Source organism: Cavia porcellus, unplaced genomic scaffold (assembly GCF_034190915.1).
Source record: "Cavia porcellus strain 051 isolate PalLab524CR breed Dunkin Hartley unplaced genomic scaffold, mCavPor4.1 scaffold_10, whole genome shotgun sequence".
Lineage (NCBI taxonomy): Eukaryota > Metazoa > Chordata > Mammalia > Rodentia > Caviidae > Cavia > Cavia porcellus.
Window position 1 is genome coordinate 49,484,483 of NW_026947493.1, and position 18,778 is coordinate 49,503,260.

General features: G+C 34.7%; 2 protein-coding genes across 6 annotated transcripts in view; both read right to left on the minus strand.

The window, feature by feature from the left end:
- Stau2 (staufen double-stranded RNA binding protein 2) overlaps nt 1–18,778 on the minus strand; it is a 261,902-nt gene that overhangs the window by 152,806 nt on the left and 90,318 nt on the right. For all 4 annotated transcript variants that reach the window (XM_013143908.3, XM_063257458.1, XM_013143909.2 and 1 more), the window contains 5 exons: nt 15,032–15,191; nt 13,822–13,929; nt 9,982–10,194; nt 5,731–5,868; nt 1,697–1,828 (listed from right to left, as the gene is read on the minus strand). In XM_013143908.3, coding sequence (XP_012999362.1) covers nt 1,697–1,828; nt 5,731–5,868; nt 9,982–10,194; nt 13,822–13,929; nt 15,032–15,191 — 751 coding nt within the window. The remainder of the gene's footprint in view (nt 1–1,696; nt 1,829–5,730; nt 5,869–9,981; nt 10,195–13,821; nt 13,930–15,031; nt 15,192–18,778) is intronic.
- Ube2w (ubiquitin conjugating enzyme E2 W) overlaps nt 15,117–18,778 on the minus strand; it is a 170,824-nt gene continuing 167,162 nt past the window's right edge. For both annotated transcript variants that reach the window (XR_010050183.1, XM_063257461.1), the window contains one exon: nt 15,117–15,191. The gene's annotated coding sequence lies outside the window, so the exon portion shown is untranslated. The remainder of the gene's footprint in view (nt 15,192–18,778) is intronic.

Consider the following 18,778-nt stretch of genomic DNA (forward strand, 5'->3'; position numbering starts at 1 on the left):
GTTGATTCTAAATACCCTGTAATACTGTCATTCTCTTAAAGGGTTTTACACTGTTTTGATATATTTGATGCTACAGTATACGAAGTTATACTCAAAGATTTCAAGGAAAGAGACAATATGGTAACTACTTTTATGTCGGGATAATCTTGTGGTGAAACACTATTTTGCTTAAATGGTTACGTTTTGATCTGCGCTGATTTGCTGTTATGCCCTCTTTTATCTCAATCTCCATTTTATTATTTACTTTTTTATCCTTTTAATTAAGGGAAAAATAAATTTAAAAATAGCAGGATATATTATAGTAACCCACTTTGACTTTCCATTATCTTGATTTAAAGCCCTGTATTGTTCTCACCATCTTGTTTTGACTGATGTTCCTCTATTCTGTTTTGCTTGATAGTACCAGGTTTGAAAGTTTAGGCAACAGGTGTGAAGATAGTGGGATTCATTATGACGCCCATTCTGGTTGACTATTATCTATTTTTGAAGACCTATAATGTCTCCAATGTTTTGGTTTTGTTGGTTTTGTTCTTTACTGTTTTGTTCAAATTTTATTATAACTAATGATATAGGCAATTCTATTAGAGATAGCGGGAGGCATTATGGTAACCATTGTTGATCACCTAGTATTATGCTTTTACATTATCTATTACGTCCACCCTTTTGATTTGACTGACTGTTCTGTTATGTCACATTTGGTTCTACTCTCTTCCAAAAAAGTAGTAAGAACTGTGGGAGCAACAAAACCCAAAATGTGTAATTGTCATTGTACAAAAGAGAGGAAAAGAAAGTGCTCTAAATGATATAACTGCATGTATATTTAAGTGTATAAGATAGATAATGATATTACTGAATTTTGTTGGATCATTGAACAGAACTGTTTGCAGTCTCACTGTTGGAATGTCCACTTTATAAGCTTTAATTTTGTAACTTGAACAATTATTTCTAAGATGACAAAATGTAATCCATTAACTAGTGATTTCCTACTGTTTATTTTTTCTGTAAATCTGTATAACTTGTACCCTTTCTCTGCTTTGTTTTTCTTTTTCTCCTTAAATAAAATTTAAAAAAAAAAGAAAAAAATTATTAAGCTTGTTTTATTTTGAATTTTCATACAAATACAGTGTTTCATAGAAATAATTTCTACATATACATAGATAACAAAATGGTAACATAATACAAAATAAAATGAAGCCCATTCTTGCCCAGTTATCTACCAAGCTGAATTCAGGGTTCTCTGCTTCACTTGCAACCAGGTTAGGTGTTAATGATGTCATTAGCTGTTGCAGAAGAAAGAGAGGGCCATGAACACAAGTCTTCGCAGAAAACAAATACCCTCTGAGACATCTTTAAACTCACAGTAAATAAAAAAATGAGTTTATACAGTGTCTCATATAGTTCCTGCCCAAATGGAGTAAGTCAACACTTTTATTTCCAGTGTTCAGCTACATTCCAAAAATAAAGCTAACAGCTGTCCCTAAAAGACACAAATTAAGATAATGTGTACAGACAAAATGACTAGCAGAAACACCAATTAGTAGATGTTATTTTGTACTTGAAACAGCTATTTTATATACAGTACTGTCTCAAAAACATTAAAAGTGACATATACTGTAATGCCCTTTAAGATCTGAGTTTTTTGACCACTTTAACAATCTGATAGAAAACACACACATATGTAAAATTTAGTTCGCACCTTATCGAGTTGATCTTGAAGACTAGTGGACGCTTTGTAGCCAAGCTGTAATAGCATTGCTTCCGCAGCATTTTTTTTAGCTATCTTTTTATTGGGTCCTGTTCCAGTAGCAACTTCATTGCCTACTTTGACCTATTAAAATTAAACAAAGAAATGAATGATAGTTGCTTTGGTAACCAAGAAGACCCTACACTATAAAACAATGTATTATATTCCCTATATTTTAAAAATACAAAATTCAGTTCAAAGTAAAATAGCAAGCTAAAACACCATGTAGATAAAGTTACATACATAAGTAACAATGTACATAGAGAAAAATATGGAAAAAGTGATCCTCAAAATGTAAGTGGTGGCTTATCTCAGCATAGCAGACTCTTACAGGACTCTCTACTTCCTTATACACTTATTTATTATTTGATTTCTTAAAAAAAATTAAGCCCCTATTACCTATATGAAAAGAAAATGTGTATCCCAACAGAGTTAATGTTGTTTATGACTACATTTAGTTTCTTTGTTTCAATTAATAACCTGAAAAGGCTCACATCCATACTGGTACAAATTAATGCTCATGTTGTATTCCAAGTTTTAAAAGATTTATAGTAATTAGTGTTTGAAAAGAATTAATAGGGTCACAATAATACTATGTAAAGAATAAAAGTTTTCATATCAGATTGGGATATGAAACTCAACTCTACTTCCTAGTTGTACAAATGATGTTATACCTCTAAGCCTCAGGTTCTTCATCAGTGAACCAAGCATAACACCAACTATTTATTGCTAATCTGTGTAAACCACAGTGATTAATCAGTCATAATTTGCTTAAAAATTGTTAATTATTTTATGGTTATCTCTTGGGAGTGATTTAAACATATCTGTGATATAGCTACATATATATTTAAAGATACAACAGTCATCTTATATTCACATGCACGTTTTCTTTTCTTTTTCATTAGTACATGTTTGCAGTTGGGAGTTGGTCCATGTTTTCTGAGTTGGGTAATTCTGTTTTAGAGATACATATGTTTATGGTAAGAGATACTACAGATATAAAAAGTAAATTAGAAAACTGAAAAATAGGACTACAACAGAAATTCATAAAGAGACAAAGAAATTACACAGCTGCTATGAAATTTTACACTGTAGTCTCTGTAAATGAAAAAAGAAACAAAAAGTTAATCACAACTTTGGGAATTAAAGTAACCCAAACAATCCATGGCTAAAAGAAGATATCCCAATGGAAATTGGAAAACTTTTTAAATAATGATAAAAATATATCAAACTTGAAGAACACAGCTAAAGGCGACTCCAGAAGATAATGTATAGTCATAACAGCCTTTAAGAAAGGCAAAAATTGATCTATTATCTATCTCAAAAAGTGATAAATATAACAGCAAAATGGACCTAGAGAAAACAATAAAGACAAGAATAAACATTAAGGAACTGGAAAACAAAGTAGTCTTAGTTTTCATTCTTGGCCCTAAGACACAATACCTAATGCCCACAATTTCAGGAGGAGTTTAGCCTGGCTCACATTTCAGTCCACAGTCAGCTGGCTCTACAGCAGGACGTATGGCAGACAGCGTGGCAAAGGAATAGCTTCCCTCATGGCATCCTCAAAGCAGACAGCAGTCTCGGAGGAGCCAGGAGAAGACACCCTCCCAGTCACTCCCCAGTGACTGGACTCTTCTGAGGAGACCCCAGTTCCCAGCAACAAATCAGCTGGAATTCCTTCATAATCCAAACAATAGAGGATTTGGGGGCCATTTAGCTCTCAACGGTAACAGAAGTACAATAGAGAAGTTTAAAAGCCAAACGCTGGTTCCCTGAAATGATTAATAAACCAAGACTGATCAAGAAAAAAATAAGACACAAAGAAGACTAAAAATGGGAAACTACCACAACTTTTGTAGCATTATGAAATAAGAAATGTTATGTTAATTTTTTAAAATACTTAAAACAGAAAAATTCCTGAATAGAAATTATCAAAATTATTCAGAATGAGTCTATAATAGGACTATAACTACTAAAGATATTAAAATCATAATTTTTAAAAAGTACTTTTCCATAAAGAAAACTCCTGAAAGTTTCTCCAGCAAAGTCTACCCAATACTTAAGGAATACACGAATCTCACACAAACTCAACCAAAACCAGAGAAAGAAAAATCAGTCCACAATTATTTTATGAGGCATTACTTTGATAACATACCCCAACAAAAACAATGGAAGAAAGGAAATTCAGTAAACAGTCTCATTCGTGAAAATAGGTGATAAAGTTTTAAATTTTATAATAAAGAATAATCATGACAAAGTTGGGTCTGTCCCAAAAATGCAATGCTAGTTTAACATGTGAAAGGCAAACTCTGCATTCTGGATGTGAGCTTTTGCATTTCAAATACTGTCCCTTATGCTGTGACTTTCCTTCTAATTTTTCCTGTTTTAATAGTGATTTTAAGGAACAGAATAGAGAGAGAGTGGGGCACAATGGCACATGGCTGTAATTCCAGCACTTAGGAGGCTCAGGCAGGAGAGTTGCTGAGAATTCGAGACTAGCCTGGGCTACACAGTGAGTTCAAGGCCAGGGTAACTATATTGTGACACCTTGTTGCAAAAAAAAAAAAAAAAAAGGTGTGTGTGTGTGTGTGTGTGTGTGTGTGTGTGTGTGCGCATGCGTGAATGCAGGACTGAGCCCAAGGCCTTAGCTATATCCTCAGCCCTTTTAATTTAGTAGCCCTAGATAGACTCAAAGTTGTGATTCTTTTACCTTTGCTTCCACTTCTCAGAGTGCTGAATTAGAGAAATGACTGCAATGCCTGGCTAGGGACAAAAGTAATTTTAGTGCAGTCAGATTTATCTGTCTTTTCCTTTCTGTTGTCTTTATAGTAAATCAGTTCTTTATTATTTCCAGTATTTAATATTTTACTATAAATCATAAGAACAAGAGCAATAAGAACAAGAAAAAGCATAAAAATAAAACAGGGAAATTCTTGCTATTTACAGACATAATTTTATATACAAGGAACCCAAGAATATCCATAGATGCAACAATGAGAACGTAACAAGTTCCTTCTATAAGAAGGTCAACATACAAACTCCAACTGCATTTCTATATTCCACCAACATACAGCAGAAAGTAAAAAATATTTTAAAATGTCATTTATAGTAAAGGAAAAAATCAAATACCAGTAAGGTAAAGCCTCTACAGAGAAAAATAATAAGCAGTAATGAGAAAAACTAAGAAAATCCAAATAAACATGATATGCCATGGACATGGATTGAAGACAGTTGTGTAATATAACATCTCTCTTCAAACTGACCTATAAATTCAGTGAATTTCAACAAAAACCCTACTTATATTTCTACAATAATTGAAAGGTGTTTTCAAATTTTACATAATAATGAATAATGCTAAGAATAGCCAATATCCTGCAGAGGAAAAATGAAGGTGGGTGTACTTATTTGTCTGGCTTGGCAAGCAGAAGGTTGAGAGTTTGATCCCCTGTACCAAAAAAAAAAAAAAAAGGCAGGTAGGTATTCTTCCTCATTCCTAGTTCCTACCTGCCTGCTAATACATCAATGGGCATCCTTCAATTTTTCTGGCTGTACAATGCAGCACTTCAAAATTCTCAGCAGTTTTGAGTCCCTCAGGCCCCACTACGGTTAGCCAGCCAGCAAATTCATGCCCTTGGCTCTTCTCCATACATCTGTCCCTCTGAATTTTGTTTCTAGTGAATGGATTTTGGTTGCAAAATGTAACGTGAAAAGTTAAAAGATAGGCATTAAATGATAAACTGTGGTAAATCAACTGTGTGAACTCACAAGCCTTTCTAAAACTTGTGTTGTCAATTCTAACATGTCCTTGACACTTGTATGTTTCCACCAAGTTGATAGGTAGAGGCTAGCAGAAATGAAGTGTAAACATGATTTTACTTCTAGTTAAATTTTAATTTGTCTTGCCTTGTATCTCTGTTCAAACCTGGGTACTTGAAAATCTTTTGAATAGCTTTGGAAACTCCTAATATAGAGATTATAAATACCTGCATCACAAATTCTCGACGTCGAGGCATTCCTCTTTCTGAAAGCAAAACATAATCAGGCTCCTTTTCTTTTTTCGCTTGTTGAATTTGAGCCAAGCGGCTAATAGGGTTCATTCCTTGACCATATTCTGGTCCAGCCTAAAAAACAGTTTAAGAAAATGTTTCAAAATATACTGGCAAAACTTACTATTGGATATTTAAAGAAACAATAGTTCTCCCCTCCACACTCATACCACCCCAAAACTATGACTAGGGAAGATAAATAAGAGTAAACTATGAAGATCTATAAGTTAACCATGAAGTAGATGAAATATAAAAACTAAATTATAAAGGATGTCACAAAAGGATTTAGGGACGAGACAAATACAGATAACAACTGGTAGGTCTGAGAATGAGAGTCCAGTGAAAAGGTAAAGGGTGCTTTGAGTATGGCACTAAAAATCTGTCTAGTATATGAAGATGTTCAAATAAATAGGTATTCCCAATGCCACATTGTTTATATTCCTGCTTTTTGTGGATTTGTGAAATTGTTTTCTTTATAAAATTTTTATAGTATTTTATTAGTTCATGTTTGTAATTCACACAGTTTACAATCATCCTGGGGAGTGGTTACAAGTATACATTATATCTTGGGGATTTTTTCATTCTTTTTTTTAACTTGACTCTCGTAAGAATATCTTTAAGTACCAAAGAAATTATTGTTGATATGAATTTCAATGACAAAGAACTAGATACATAAATTGAGTTTATATAAGGGATGAAATTCTGAGAACACTAAGAATGGCTTGGTTTCTCTGACTAAAATTAACTATGAGCATATGACAATTAAGTCATTCCTTGGATATCAAGTCTTAGATTAGTAAAGACTGCCTTATAAAAGATGTGTCTGGAAAATTTTATCTTCAACACTGGATATCCTTCTTTGAAGTCTCATCTTGTAGAAAAGAATTGTATTAAAGAACAGAATAAAACCCAAAGACATTGTTAGAGAAATATCACATATTAATAGCATAACCTCATAGAATAAATATTAAAATCTAGAAGAAGTTCTAAGTTAACTAGTTTCAAATGGGCACTGAGTTAAACACAGCTGGATCTGAAACCTGACTCTGCTATGTGATCTCAGTTGAGTTTCTTGTCTATAAAATGGGATGGTAGCTTATTCATCACAGAATGATATGGAGATGTCTATACAATATGATGGTATTAATATTTTAAATAAAATTAAGATAACTCAATAACAGTTTCCTTTCTTCCATTTTTTTTTTTTTTTTTTTTGAAATCTTGAGACAGTCTTGCTAAATTGCACTGGTTAACCATTAACCCATGACTCCCCTGCCTCATTTTTCTGAGCTGGCCTCCAACCAACCATCCCCTGCCTATCTGTCTGAGTAACTGGGATAGTGGATATGTGTTGCTGAAACCCAGCACAAATACTATCTCTACTCCTACTGAACATGAAAAATTATAGACCTTAGGTGCATCAGCCATGCGAAGAAGTGAGAAAAATCATGATAATGTTCTAAATGGATGCATACATTGGCACCTTATTAGGCGTGATTGTACCTAATTTATAGATTCCAACTCATTATATACATGTCACTCTCTCAAAATAACTTTACATTTCAGAAGATACCTGCAGGTTTTATTTTACATAAGACACACATAACACAAGTAGTTCCAAGTTTGGTATATATAAAGGGAAATGTAGGGTAGGACTTCAGACAAGACTGGAAAAAGTCAAGTTTCAAGTGAGATCCAAATGATGGTAGGAATAGCTCCAGAACAATATGCTCCTTTATTAGAGGTGGCAATGAATGATTTTAAGAACGCCTGTCTCTCACCTCTGCATTATATTTTTAATAATAATTTTGTTTTTAACAGAAATAAAACAAGAGTTAGAATGATATCCTAGTATAATACTATACAGATCTTCATCTAGCTTAACATTTTAATATTAAGATTAGATTGCATTTAATAGATTAAATGGAAATTATTCTATCTAGTTTTATTCTGTCATTCTGATGTAAAGCACTATACTTCCATCACAGAAAAGCTACAGATTTTATACATTAACAAATTTAAGAAAATATATCATGGGTATATGTATATATCCACATACGTACAAAATATGAACACACAGTATTACATACAAAGCACCAAGTTAATATGTGTTAATTATTACTTACATTATTTGTTCTGGTTTAGACTTAAAATGACTCTTAAGTCACGTGTATTCAAAGGCAGGCCTTTCAGAAGGTGACGGGGTCATGGGGTGCTGTACTCGTCAGAGGACCCGTCCACTGCTGAGCTCAGTGACTGAGGGTGCTGTGAGGAGAGGGGCCTGCCTGGAGGGGAGCCACTCACTGGGACTTACAAGGGTGCTTTCCTGCCCCGGCTCCTCCCTTCTCTCCCTGCTTCCCGGCTGCCTTGAGTTGAGCACCTTGTTCTCTGCTATGCCCCTCTGCAATCCTATTTCTGCCTTGGAGTCACAATAAACTTCTTTTAAGCTGCAAATTTTGGGCATTTTGTCCCAGTGACAGGAAAGTGACTAAGACATTAATATCAACTAATAATAACTAAATCGTTTTATGTGTTCAGTTAAGACAAAAGAATTAGGAAGCAAGTCCCACTTCATAAATGAAGGAATGTGCAATTAGAAAAGCTCAGTAGTCGGCTCAGCTCACAAGGATTCACACCCAAAATTGATTCTGAAAGTCATGCTCTTAATAGCTACGTTGTATTTCCTGACTGCATGACTAGAAGATAAAGGAATATGAGTCTTCTTTGGAACCACCAATGACCCTTGATGAATGGATCTACTTAGCATTTACTTTTTAGTATACCTTACATATAATATAGACTGCTATTTCAAAGAATGCATAACCTATATCTTCTAAGTATAGTAATGCCAGTATTTATTTTAAAAATCCAGGGGCTGGGGGTTTAGCTCAGCGGCATAAGTGCCTGCCTTGCAAGCAGGCAGTCATGAGTTAGATCCCTGGTACCAATAAGAAGGAAAAAGAAAGAAAAAAAAAATCCAAGTATTTACGTAGTTATTTGAATATATAATGTATTTTTAAATAAAGCAAAGGTACAAAACCTATAAGACACCTGTGCTGTGCTACTGCACAATCTAAACGAAAGAAATGCACCACAGCCTAAATACATTTCTCTGTAATTCTTGATTTGTAGAGTCTAATCAGAAGTCTGCTGAAGCTGGGTGTAATGACACACACCTGCAATCCCAGTGCTCCGGAGGCTGAGTGGGTAGGATGGCTGTGAGTTCAAGGCCAGCCTGGATTACAAAGTGAGCTCAAGGCCAGCCTGAACTGCATAGTGAGATCCTGTCTCAAAAAGACAAAATAAATAAACATCTGCCAAACAAGTGAGGCTGAGCAGCTAACAAAAATGCTGGCACTATAAACCTTTCTGCAGAAACAGAGAATGGTAGCTCCACTCGTGCCATCCTCACTGACTATTCATGGGCATGCTTTTGTACTAAAGGCGAACTCATTTATGCCCTTTTGTGTCTCCTTTTTAATGTAAATAAAATATGATCCAATAAGACAAACAGTCACAACATCTTGAAAAGCTGTGTGTTCTACATTCTTCTTTGGCAAAGTACACATGCCTGAATGAATAGAAACAATACCACTGACCTCATAGAGCTGCTATGAGGATTAAATGTGATAAAGGACACAAAGTACTGGGACAAAATCTGGCACACAGAGTGCCTTATAATTTCTAACTGCTGCTGCTGTTCCTGTCATATTATTCATATGATTATTATGCTGTCTCCTGTTACCAATTCATGACATTCTAAGAAGTTACTACACAGCAGTGCTGTAGTGCAAAGAACATTGGATTAGAGACCAGAGCAGTATAAACTATTCTGTATGATAGCTGAACACAAGTGAGCAAATTCTTTGAACATTTTGTAAAACCTTATTTGTAAAATAAGGGAGGATATTATCTACCTTACACAGTCATGAAGGTCACACTAAAAGACACGAATAGGAAAGCATTTTTTAAACCAGAGAAAACTATACATATCAAAGGTATTAGTATTATGTTATGAACAAATGTAGATACATGGGTGTTTAATAAGTGTCATTCATTTAGAGTCCTATGTCCTATCCTGATTCCTGGGCATGTTTAGTGCACAGGATCGAGAGCTATCCTTAAAGAAATCTTTCGTCTGTGGCAACACACAGTTAGTAAAACTGACCATTCCCAGTATGTACTAACCTTTACTATTGTTTTAGGGCGTTTTTTAAAAAATAGTTTTGGCTTTTCCACCACAGGTAGAGGTGGAAGTTTTTTCAGCTCTTGTAAGACAGTGGTTGCAGCACGCTTCTTGGACAGTTTTTTGCTATTTCCTTCTCCTTCTGCAGAGAACTCTCCCACTGACACCCGAGTAACGAAGCTCTTCATGTGTGGTGGTCCACTCTCTTTGATAACCTGTCAAATACAATTAAAATATTAAGTTTATGAGCTGCTGAAGCACGGGCAAAGTGAAACATTTGAGAATCATGCAGACAGTCAAGATGTATTCATACAGCATCAACCTTTCCTAACATTTTAACATCAAAATTGATCTTAAGAATTATACAAAAATTATAGTATTTGTATAAGAAAGTTATGAAGGTATAACACCAGTATTTATTTATGAGACTTCTAACACTTAATAAACTGAAGCTGAAAGAAATCTGGACAAGGCTGGGGATTTAGCTCAGCGGCATAAGCGCCTGCCTTGTAAAGCAGGCAGTCTTGAGTTCGATCCCCGGTACCGATAAAAAGGAAAAAGACCAAAAAAAAAAAAAAAAAAAAAAAAGAAATCTGGACAAATACAATTCATAATCAGAATTGTTTTTTATTATTTTAAAACAGACAATTTTAATTATAGTTTCCCCCATGTCTTTCAGAACACACATACAAAACTAAGAACATAAAACACATCTTGTTAGATTTTTAAAAATTAGTACATGTTTGCAGTACATAGTGATTACACTTATCACGGGAAGTCAATATATGCACATAACACATCTAATTTTTATTTCTTCCCCTACAGCTCCCAGCCCTTCCTGGTTTGTTTCTCATTTGCAAAAGTTCTATTCTATTTCCCTACTTTTTTTCAATTCTTTTTCTTTCCTTCCCTTTCCTCTCCTCCATCCACCTTTTATTCTCTTCTCATGTGAAAAAGGTATCTCCACTTCCTAGTATCTATTATGTTGTTCTTATGTTTATATTTTGTGTTTCTCAGACAAGATAAACCATGTGACAAACATTTACACTCTTATGACTGATTTCACTTAACACTGTGGTCTCAAGATCCATCCATTACCTATGAAAGCTTCTAGTTTATCTTTCTTTAGGGCCAAGTAGTACTCCACTGTGTGTAAATACATTTTCTTTATTTATTCATTCATCTGCTGATGGACATATAGTCCATTTCCAAAACACACCTCTCATGAATTATGCTATAACATATGAGTGCATCTATCACTGTCACAGGATGATTTTAACTCTTTGGGGAAGACACCTAGAACAGAATAGCTGGATCAAATGGATTTTCTAGTTTCAGTTTTCTGAAAATATCCACATTGATTTCCATAGTGGTTGTACTATATTAATTTATATTCAAACCAACAAAATGAAGGGTTCCCTTTACCCTATATTTATTATTTGATTTCTTGCTGATTGTCATTCTTTCTGGAGTGAGATGGAATCTCATTGTTTTAATTTGCATTTCTTGAATAGCCAGCAGTGTTGAACATTTTTGCATGTATGTATTGGCCATTTGTACTTCTTCTGAAAAGTGTCTATTCATTTCAGTTGCTCATTTTTGACTGGATTTTCTTTATGTTGAGGGGAACAGCCCATTAGATTCTTAAAAAGCCATCTAGAGTGACCATGTCTGAGGAAAGGACGGTGTCTTTCTGTCTTCTATGAAGGACTCTGCCTGTGGAAGCTCTCAAAGAGATGAGTAGGTAAAAATCAATTGCATGTTGACAGAGATCACAAAGGTTGTTTTACAGAAAAGGATACTCACTCTCACAACCTGAAGAAGGTATGTTGTGATGCAATAAAAATGTTTAGCTTTCAGGAATAACAAATTATGACTCTATCAGGTACGAATGTTCCTAAGCCCTCTTTACTCTCTTATTTTTAATAACATGCCACCTTTCGGAGAAAAGATGCCTTCACACTCTGAATACTCAAATCTTTAGTCTTCCTTCAAAATTCTGACCTACAAAGGAAGGTCTATTTAAGTTTCTACTTAACATTACATTTAAATTTTGTCTTCTAACATCAGATACCAATTAAGAAAAGGAATAAAAACAATACAGTATCTCAAGTATCTCAATGATCAAGTGATCATTACAGCAGATAAAGAATCTATCAAAAGATTTTCATAGTAATTTAAGTTTATTAATGTTTGTTTGTCTGTCTGTTTTGAGATAGGGTCCATGTAGTCCAGGCTAGCTCTGAATGCCCACATTGGCCTCAAACTTGTAGCAATCCTCTTGCCTCAACCTCCTTAGTGGTGGGATTACAGGCATGTGCCACCATGCCTGACCCTAAATTTAATAAATCTTACTAATCTACTGATTTAAGCACTTTGACTGACATCCTTCTTAGACAAAAATGTAAGTTTTACTGACTTACTAGGAAACACTAAATCTTTAACCTCTATTGTTCACATAACCATTAATATATATTCCCTACCATAATGCACTGATGTACTCAAGGGCTTCTAAAACTTATAAAACTGTTGGTATTTGCTGCAGTCTTTAAAAGGGGCAAAAATGTTTTAGCATATGGCAATTAGTTTTTATAGGATTGTGACATTTTTCTTTTCATTTCCTTCTGGGACCAATATACAAAGTATGACTGAAATATGAATATTTAAATTTTTATTACAGTAAAGGACACATCACCAACAATCCGCCTCAAAATACTTCGCCTTGCTTTCAACACATTTATCCCATCATTCTTCTCACTTTTTGAAGCCGTTCTGGTAGCCCTCTATTGTGAGTATCTTCACAACACACCGAGAAAGTACAGTGAATGCTGCTGCTGAGTTTCACCTTATTCATCTGATCTGGCACCATGTGGCTCTTAGCTCTCCTCCAAAATCAAAATGACCATGAAAGATAGTATTTTACATCACTTTGGGACATCAAGGCAGCCAAGACCGTGCAACTAAAGACACTAATGAAAAACAACTTCTGGAGCAGCTTCAGAAAGTGGCCGATACGACAGGGTAAGTGTGTTTGATCACTCTGTGCCATTCTCTCTCTGTCTTTCTGATTTTGTTATTTCACTCTGCTACAGACGAAAAAATCCAGTCACCCACGTTGTAGAACTGTGTCCAAGAAGAAAGCAGTTTCTCAGTCTGGGTCAGATGAACCAGTCACAGTACAGAGTGGAAACTCTCTAGTGGAGGCCTGCTGGACAGTTTGCAGGAAGATTCTCCACAATTGTTTCAGTGTATTTCCTGGTTCTTGCCCATAGTCCAGAACTGCAAAATTACTGATCACTTTCTGGGCGATATTATAATTATTTTTTAGTTTTCTCTTTCTTAGGTTTCATATAACTTAAAAGCATTTGTGACATATTTATCTAGCAGAGAGCTGTTCCATTACTTCTTGGTGACTTGTTAAACATATTTGGGGGGCTGAGAGTTTTAGCACACAATAGTATTAATTAGCATTTTATCTTATTTAAAATACCAAATCCTACAGGGTATCACAAATTATCTTATATCCATAAAATTTTATTCCCCTATTATTTTGTTACAAAATTTAGTACTTTTCCCTAAAATAAAAATAAATAATTACAAAATTTTATGATTAAAACTAAAATACTGTATGACATATACTAATGGTTCAACACATAAAAAAAGACAAAGAGATCTGCAGGAATCCACAATGTTGACATAATTTTTATTTTCATGATAGTGAGTTTGAACACAAGGAAGCATATTAACTCTTGCAATATTTTACTGTACCAATTAATTCTATCTCTTTGTTAAAAATAAACACAAGACAGAAAAAAATTGCAAGGTCTCCAAACAGCACATACCTCAAAACTGACAGGCATATTTCGTTTCAGAGCAATTTCAAATACTAAGCTGATCTCAGATTTATTTGCATCTTTGTCATCATCCATTTCTTTTCCTGATTCACCATTCTAAAATATACCAAAGAAGGACAGTATTGAATATTAACATTGTGACAATTTCACATATATTCCACAATCAAGAGAATCCAGTTAAAATAAAAAGGAAATAGCCAACAGACTGTATCCAAAGGATTTCTTTGTAACCACAGCAGTAGAGGACTTTTACTGCCCGTCTTTCTGTTCCTTGGTTTTTCATTTTTCTACTTGAAGTAGAAGCATTTTACACTAAACTTGGGAATCTCACTCCTACACAACTCTCCACTAGTTTTCTAACATGATCTACAAAGACGAAGCCACATAAACAGTACAGGACGCAAATCAAGTATTGGTGCTCTGTGTCTGGCACAGGTACAATTCATTCACTTAACACATACTTTCAGGAAACCTCACAATAACTCAATGTAACTATTAGAAACAGTATTCCTTCCATCAAGAAGCTTGTGATCTAATTGGAAAACCTAAACAGAAATGAATTACAACAAAAGAGTACAATCAGAAAAACATCTAAGTCTGCCATTAAAATAAATCTCGAAAAAGGTTTCAGAAAGGGTAACTGTACAGGTTTAACTTCAGGATTGGAAACAGCTAAGTGGAGAAGTTCAGTAAGGTGACAGCGCTATAAGACATGCCTGAGAGAATATTTAGAGGTGAATGGACAAATTAGCTGATCCCATGAGAATGAGTGAGATCACTCATGAATAGCTTTAACAGCCTTATTTGTAAAATAAACTAGAATTCAAAAATCCATGAAGATCTCTTGCATTTTAAATTCTTTGACTCCAGGTTAATACTATGTAATTTATTCCCAACACATATAACTTTAAATTCAAAGCAAATGAATGTTAATAACTCTCATCCCTATACACACATCCCAAAATCCTGCCCATAAAGTGAACTCCAGAGGTGAACCAGAGTTCTAAAAGGTTAGGTCATCTTGGCAGGAACACATGAAGCTAGCATAGTAGACAAGCAAATCTTAGTATATTATCACTCTAGTATTCTTCCTTGGCAGAGCAGATTATTTCTTGTTTTAAGATGTATTTATTTGTCTGATCAATAATCTCTCTGGGGAAGTCTAAGAAAGAGACTGCTACATGCAGCACTACCACACCTGAGCTGACTTCTCTGGAATAGGCTCATTCTGTAGTGCTTGGAGGGCCTTCATTGCAGCATTGTGTCTTGCAGCTTGTCGAGTCTTTCCTTCACCAAAAAATTCATTATTTCCTACAGTCAGCTGAACATAGAAGATCTTAGGTACTGGGCAATGATACCTAAAATAAGAAAATGAGAATACTTTTATTAGCTTAATAAAAACCACTCTATAATCATTAATAACATTTCATTTGAAGTGTTACCTATACTGTATCTCATTAAGCCTAGTAAAATTCTAAGCTCATGAATGTACTTATAAAAGATAAAAGGCAAGTCATACACAGATAAATGTATACTGACCTCTACAATGAGTACAACATTAAACATAAATACAGTTCACTTCACCCCAGAAAGAATGTCTATTATCAAGAAACAAAGCAATAACAAACGCTGAGACTTGGGGGTGAGGGAGGAACCCTTCTCCACTGTTGATGGGAGTTCGGTGCAACCACTGTGGCAATCAATGTAGAGACTCCTCAAAACACCAAGACTAGAGGTCCAATTCAACCCAGCTACTCCTCTTCTGGGTATCTTTCCAAAAGAATTAAAAACAACCACAGCAATATATGTGCAGCAATGTTTATAGCATCCCAATCTGTAATAGCTAGATCTTGGAAACAACCTAAATGCTCATGAACTGAGGAATGGATAAAAAAAGATGTGGTATTTTTATACAGTGAAGTACTACTCAATCATAAAGAAAGATAAACTGGAGACTTTTATAGGTAAATGAATGCAACTTGAGACCATACTTATAAGTGAAATGAATCAGACACACAAGTTTAACATGGCATTGTCTCACTAGTGCGGAAAGCTGAAAGAAAACAGTATATGTATATGTATATTAAAATCTTTAAGATGGCTATACTATTGATTTTCTGAGTACATGGAAGATAAACACTTGCACTGGTATTGTCTTGTGCTCTGGGTACATGAGTGGGGATGACAATGCACAATGTAGGTATTATTGTTGCCCCTTGATTGACTTGTTTTGAAACTTTGTTTTTTTTTTCTCTCTCTTTGAAATAAAGATTTAAAAAAAAACATAAATACAGTAAAATTTATTTAGCAATAATAGACTTCCCATTCGGCTATCAGATTTTTAACAGATGTGGGCTGAATGATTTGGCACTAACCATGAAGGGGGGATAGTACAGAAGGTGAAAATGGGTGAGCTCATTTAGATGCCACCATACAGATCACTGTGATTTTAGCAGAAGACAGTTATCATCAGAAATATGGAGGCAGAGACTTAGTTCAAAGCACTAAGAGGGTCAGTATAATCATAAAAACCAGTTTATACCATTTCTTTTCCAAAATGCATTTGTATCTTTAACTGACACATAGTAATTGTATTCACAGGGTTGAGTGTGACATTTCTATACAAGTACACACTGTGTACAAAATCAGATTAGGGTAACTGGCGTCCTATCACCTGAGACATGTATCATTTTTTGTGTGTATGCTGGGAACATTCAAAATCCTATTTTGAAATACTCAACTGTCGGCAACTATATTATTTCACTGTGCTATAAAGAACATCAGAAATTATTTCTTATTTAATGTAATCTCTCTTAGCCATCTTTTCTCTTTCCCTTTCTCCCCAACACTCTTTATAGGCTTTAGGATCCACTATTCTATTCTCTACATTTCTTTGACACCATATTTTTAGTTTCCACAAATAAACAGGAACATACAGCATTTTTCTTTTTGTGCCTAACTTACTTCACTAACATAATTTTCACCTGTTCCATCCGTGCTGCTAGAATTTCATTCTTTTTATGACTGAACAATATACCACCACATATATATATATATATATATATCATATTTTCTTTATTCATTCAAGTATTAATGGACACTAAAAATGACTTCAAAATTTGGCTACATGAATACAGCCACAAGATATATGAGAGTGCAGATGGCTCTTCAACAAATTGAAAATATAGTAATGAGACTGTTAGATCACAAGGATTTTTTTCTAGTTTTCTGAAGACCCTCCATACTGTTTTTCCCATAAAGATTGCATTAATTTACATTCCTACCAAGTGAACAAGAGTTTCCTTTTCTCCACAACCTTGGCTTAATTTTTTTGTCTTTTGGTTAACAGTCATTGTAAATGAGGTAAGAAGGTATCAACCTGTGGTTTTGATTTGCAATTCTATGATGATTAGTGATGCTGAGCAAGAATTCATTCAAATTCTTGAGCAAAATGTATCATAGTAAAATGTATTTAAGATGAAAATGTTTAGCTGATTTGTGTTTAATGAAACTAAGATAACAAAGTGTGACTTGAAAACTGCAATAATGTAGAAGAAAAGAGACTGAAAGAACAAATCTAGAAGAAATTAGAAAGATACACAATAAAATCCATTACTTCAATTAATTGTGGAATAGCTTCCAAATGACAGAGGGCTATGATAATGAACAAAAGTATGCATCACAGTGGGAAAGACAATAAATAAGATAAATATGTAGATTTAAAAAAAGAATGTAGCGTTCAGAAACAAGAGACATAAATTTTAGGTGAGATGAGATGCCAACTGTGTAAAGATTTGAAATAATTGAGAAGCAAACCATGCGAGTATCTGGGACAGTAAGACAGGAAACACAGGTGCAGAGGCCCTGAAGAAGTACATCATACATGTTCAAGTAACTCAAAGGAAGATCATCTAGGTAGAGCTAAAGAAGGGTGAAATCTAAGAAATGAGAAGAAGTGGCCAGATTCCATAAGACCTTCTCCTAGAGAGCACTGCAGGGTCTGACTTTTACCCAGAGTGCAATAGCCAGAGTGCAAGGATCATTTACTACATTGAGAACAGATATTAGGGCAACAATGGTAGAGGCAGGGATCTGTCTGCAGGGATCTGCACTACTGAGACAATCCAAGAAAAGGTGAACTAGGGGAGAGCAGAAGTACGAAGTCTTTCTGGATGAGTTTTCAAAGTAAAAATGGGTTTACCTAAGAACTAGCTATGCAATCTGAGAAAGCAATAAAGGATGACTCAAGATGTTTGCAAGTAACTGGAACTACAATACTCACTGCTGAGATACTGAAGACTGTGAAAGGAATGGATTTGCTGAAGTTGGGTTATCAGCAGCTCTGTTCTAGAAATGCTAAGTTATTAGAGCTATAAAAACAGCTAAGCAGAGATGCCAAGTAGGCACGTTTATGAGGCTGACTCTAGAAAAGAGGTCTAAGACAGAGTTAAAATTTGGAAAACATCAATATACAGATGGTATTTAAAGTCATAAACCAAGGAGAATGAGTGGAAGGCACTGGTAAGAGGACGATGGGGTATGTGTGCTGTCCTTCCTGAAAGTCAAATGAACGAAAAAAGTACTGTACATCAAGGGGGAAGGTGGAGTGATTGTGCCTAATTGCTACTCATAGACTGACTAAAAGGATGACTGAAATATGATCAATGGATTTGGGCATTTAGCAAAACAAAAAGGATCAATTTTGATGGGGTGGTGGATTTACAATTGCAATGCTTAAAAGTTAAGTAAAAAAAAAAAACACCCCAGTGCTGGAAAATGTTTTTTTTTTCCTAAGCAAAAAACAGTTCCACTGAGGTCCTATTGTGATTTCTTTGTATTGTTTTTGTGGTGCTGGGAATTGAATCTAAAGCCTTATGAGTACTAGGCAAGTGCTCACTCACTAAGCTACACCCTCATCCTGAGGTCCTACTATGTTTTAAATGAC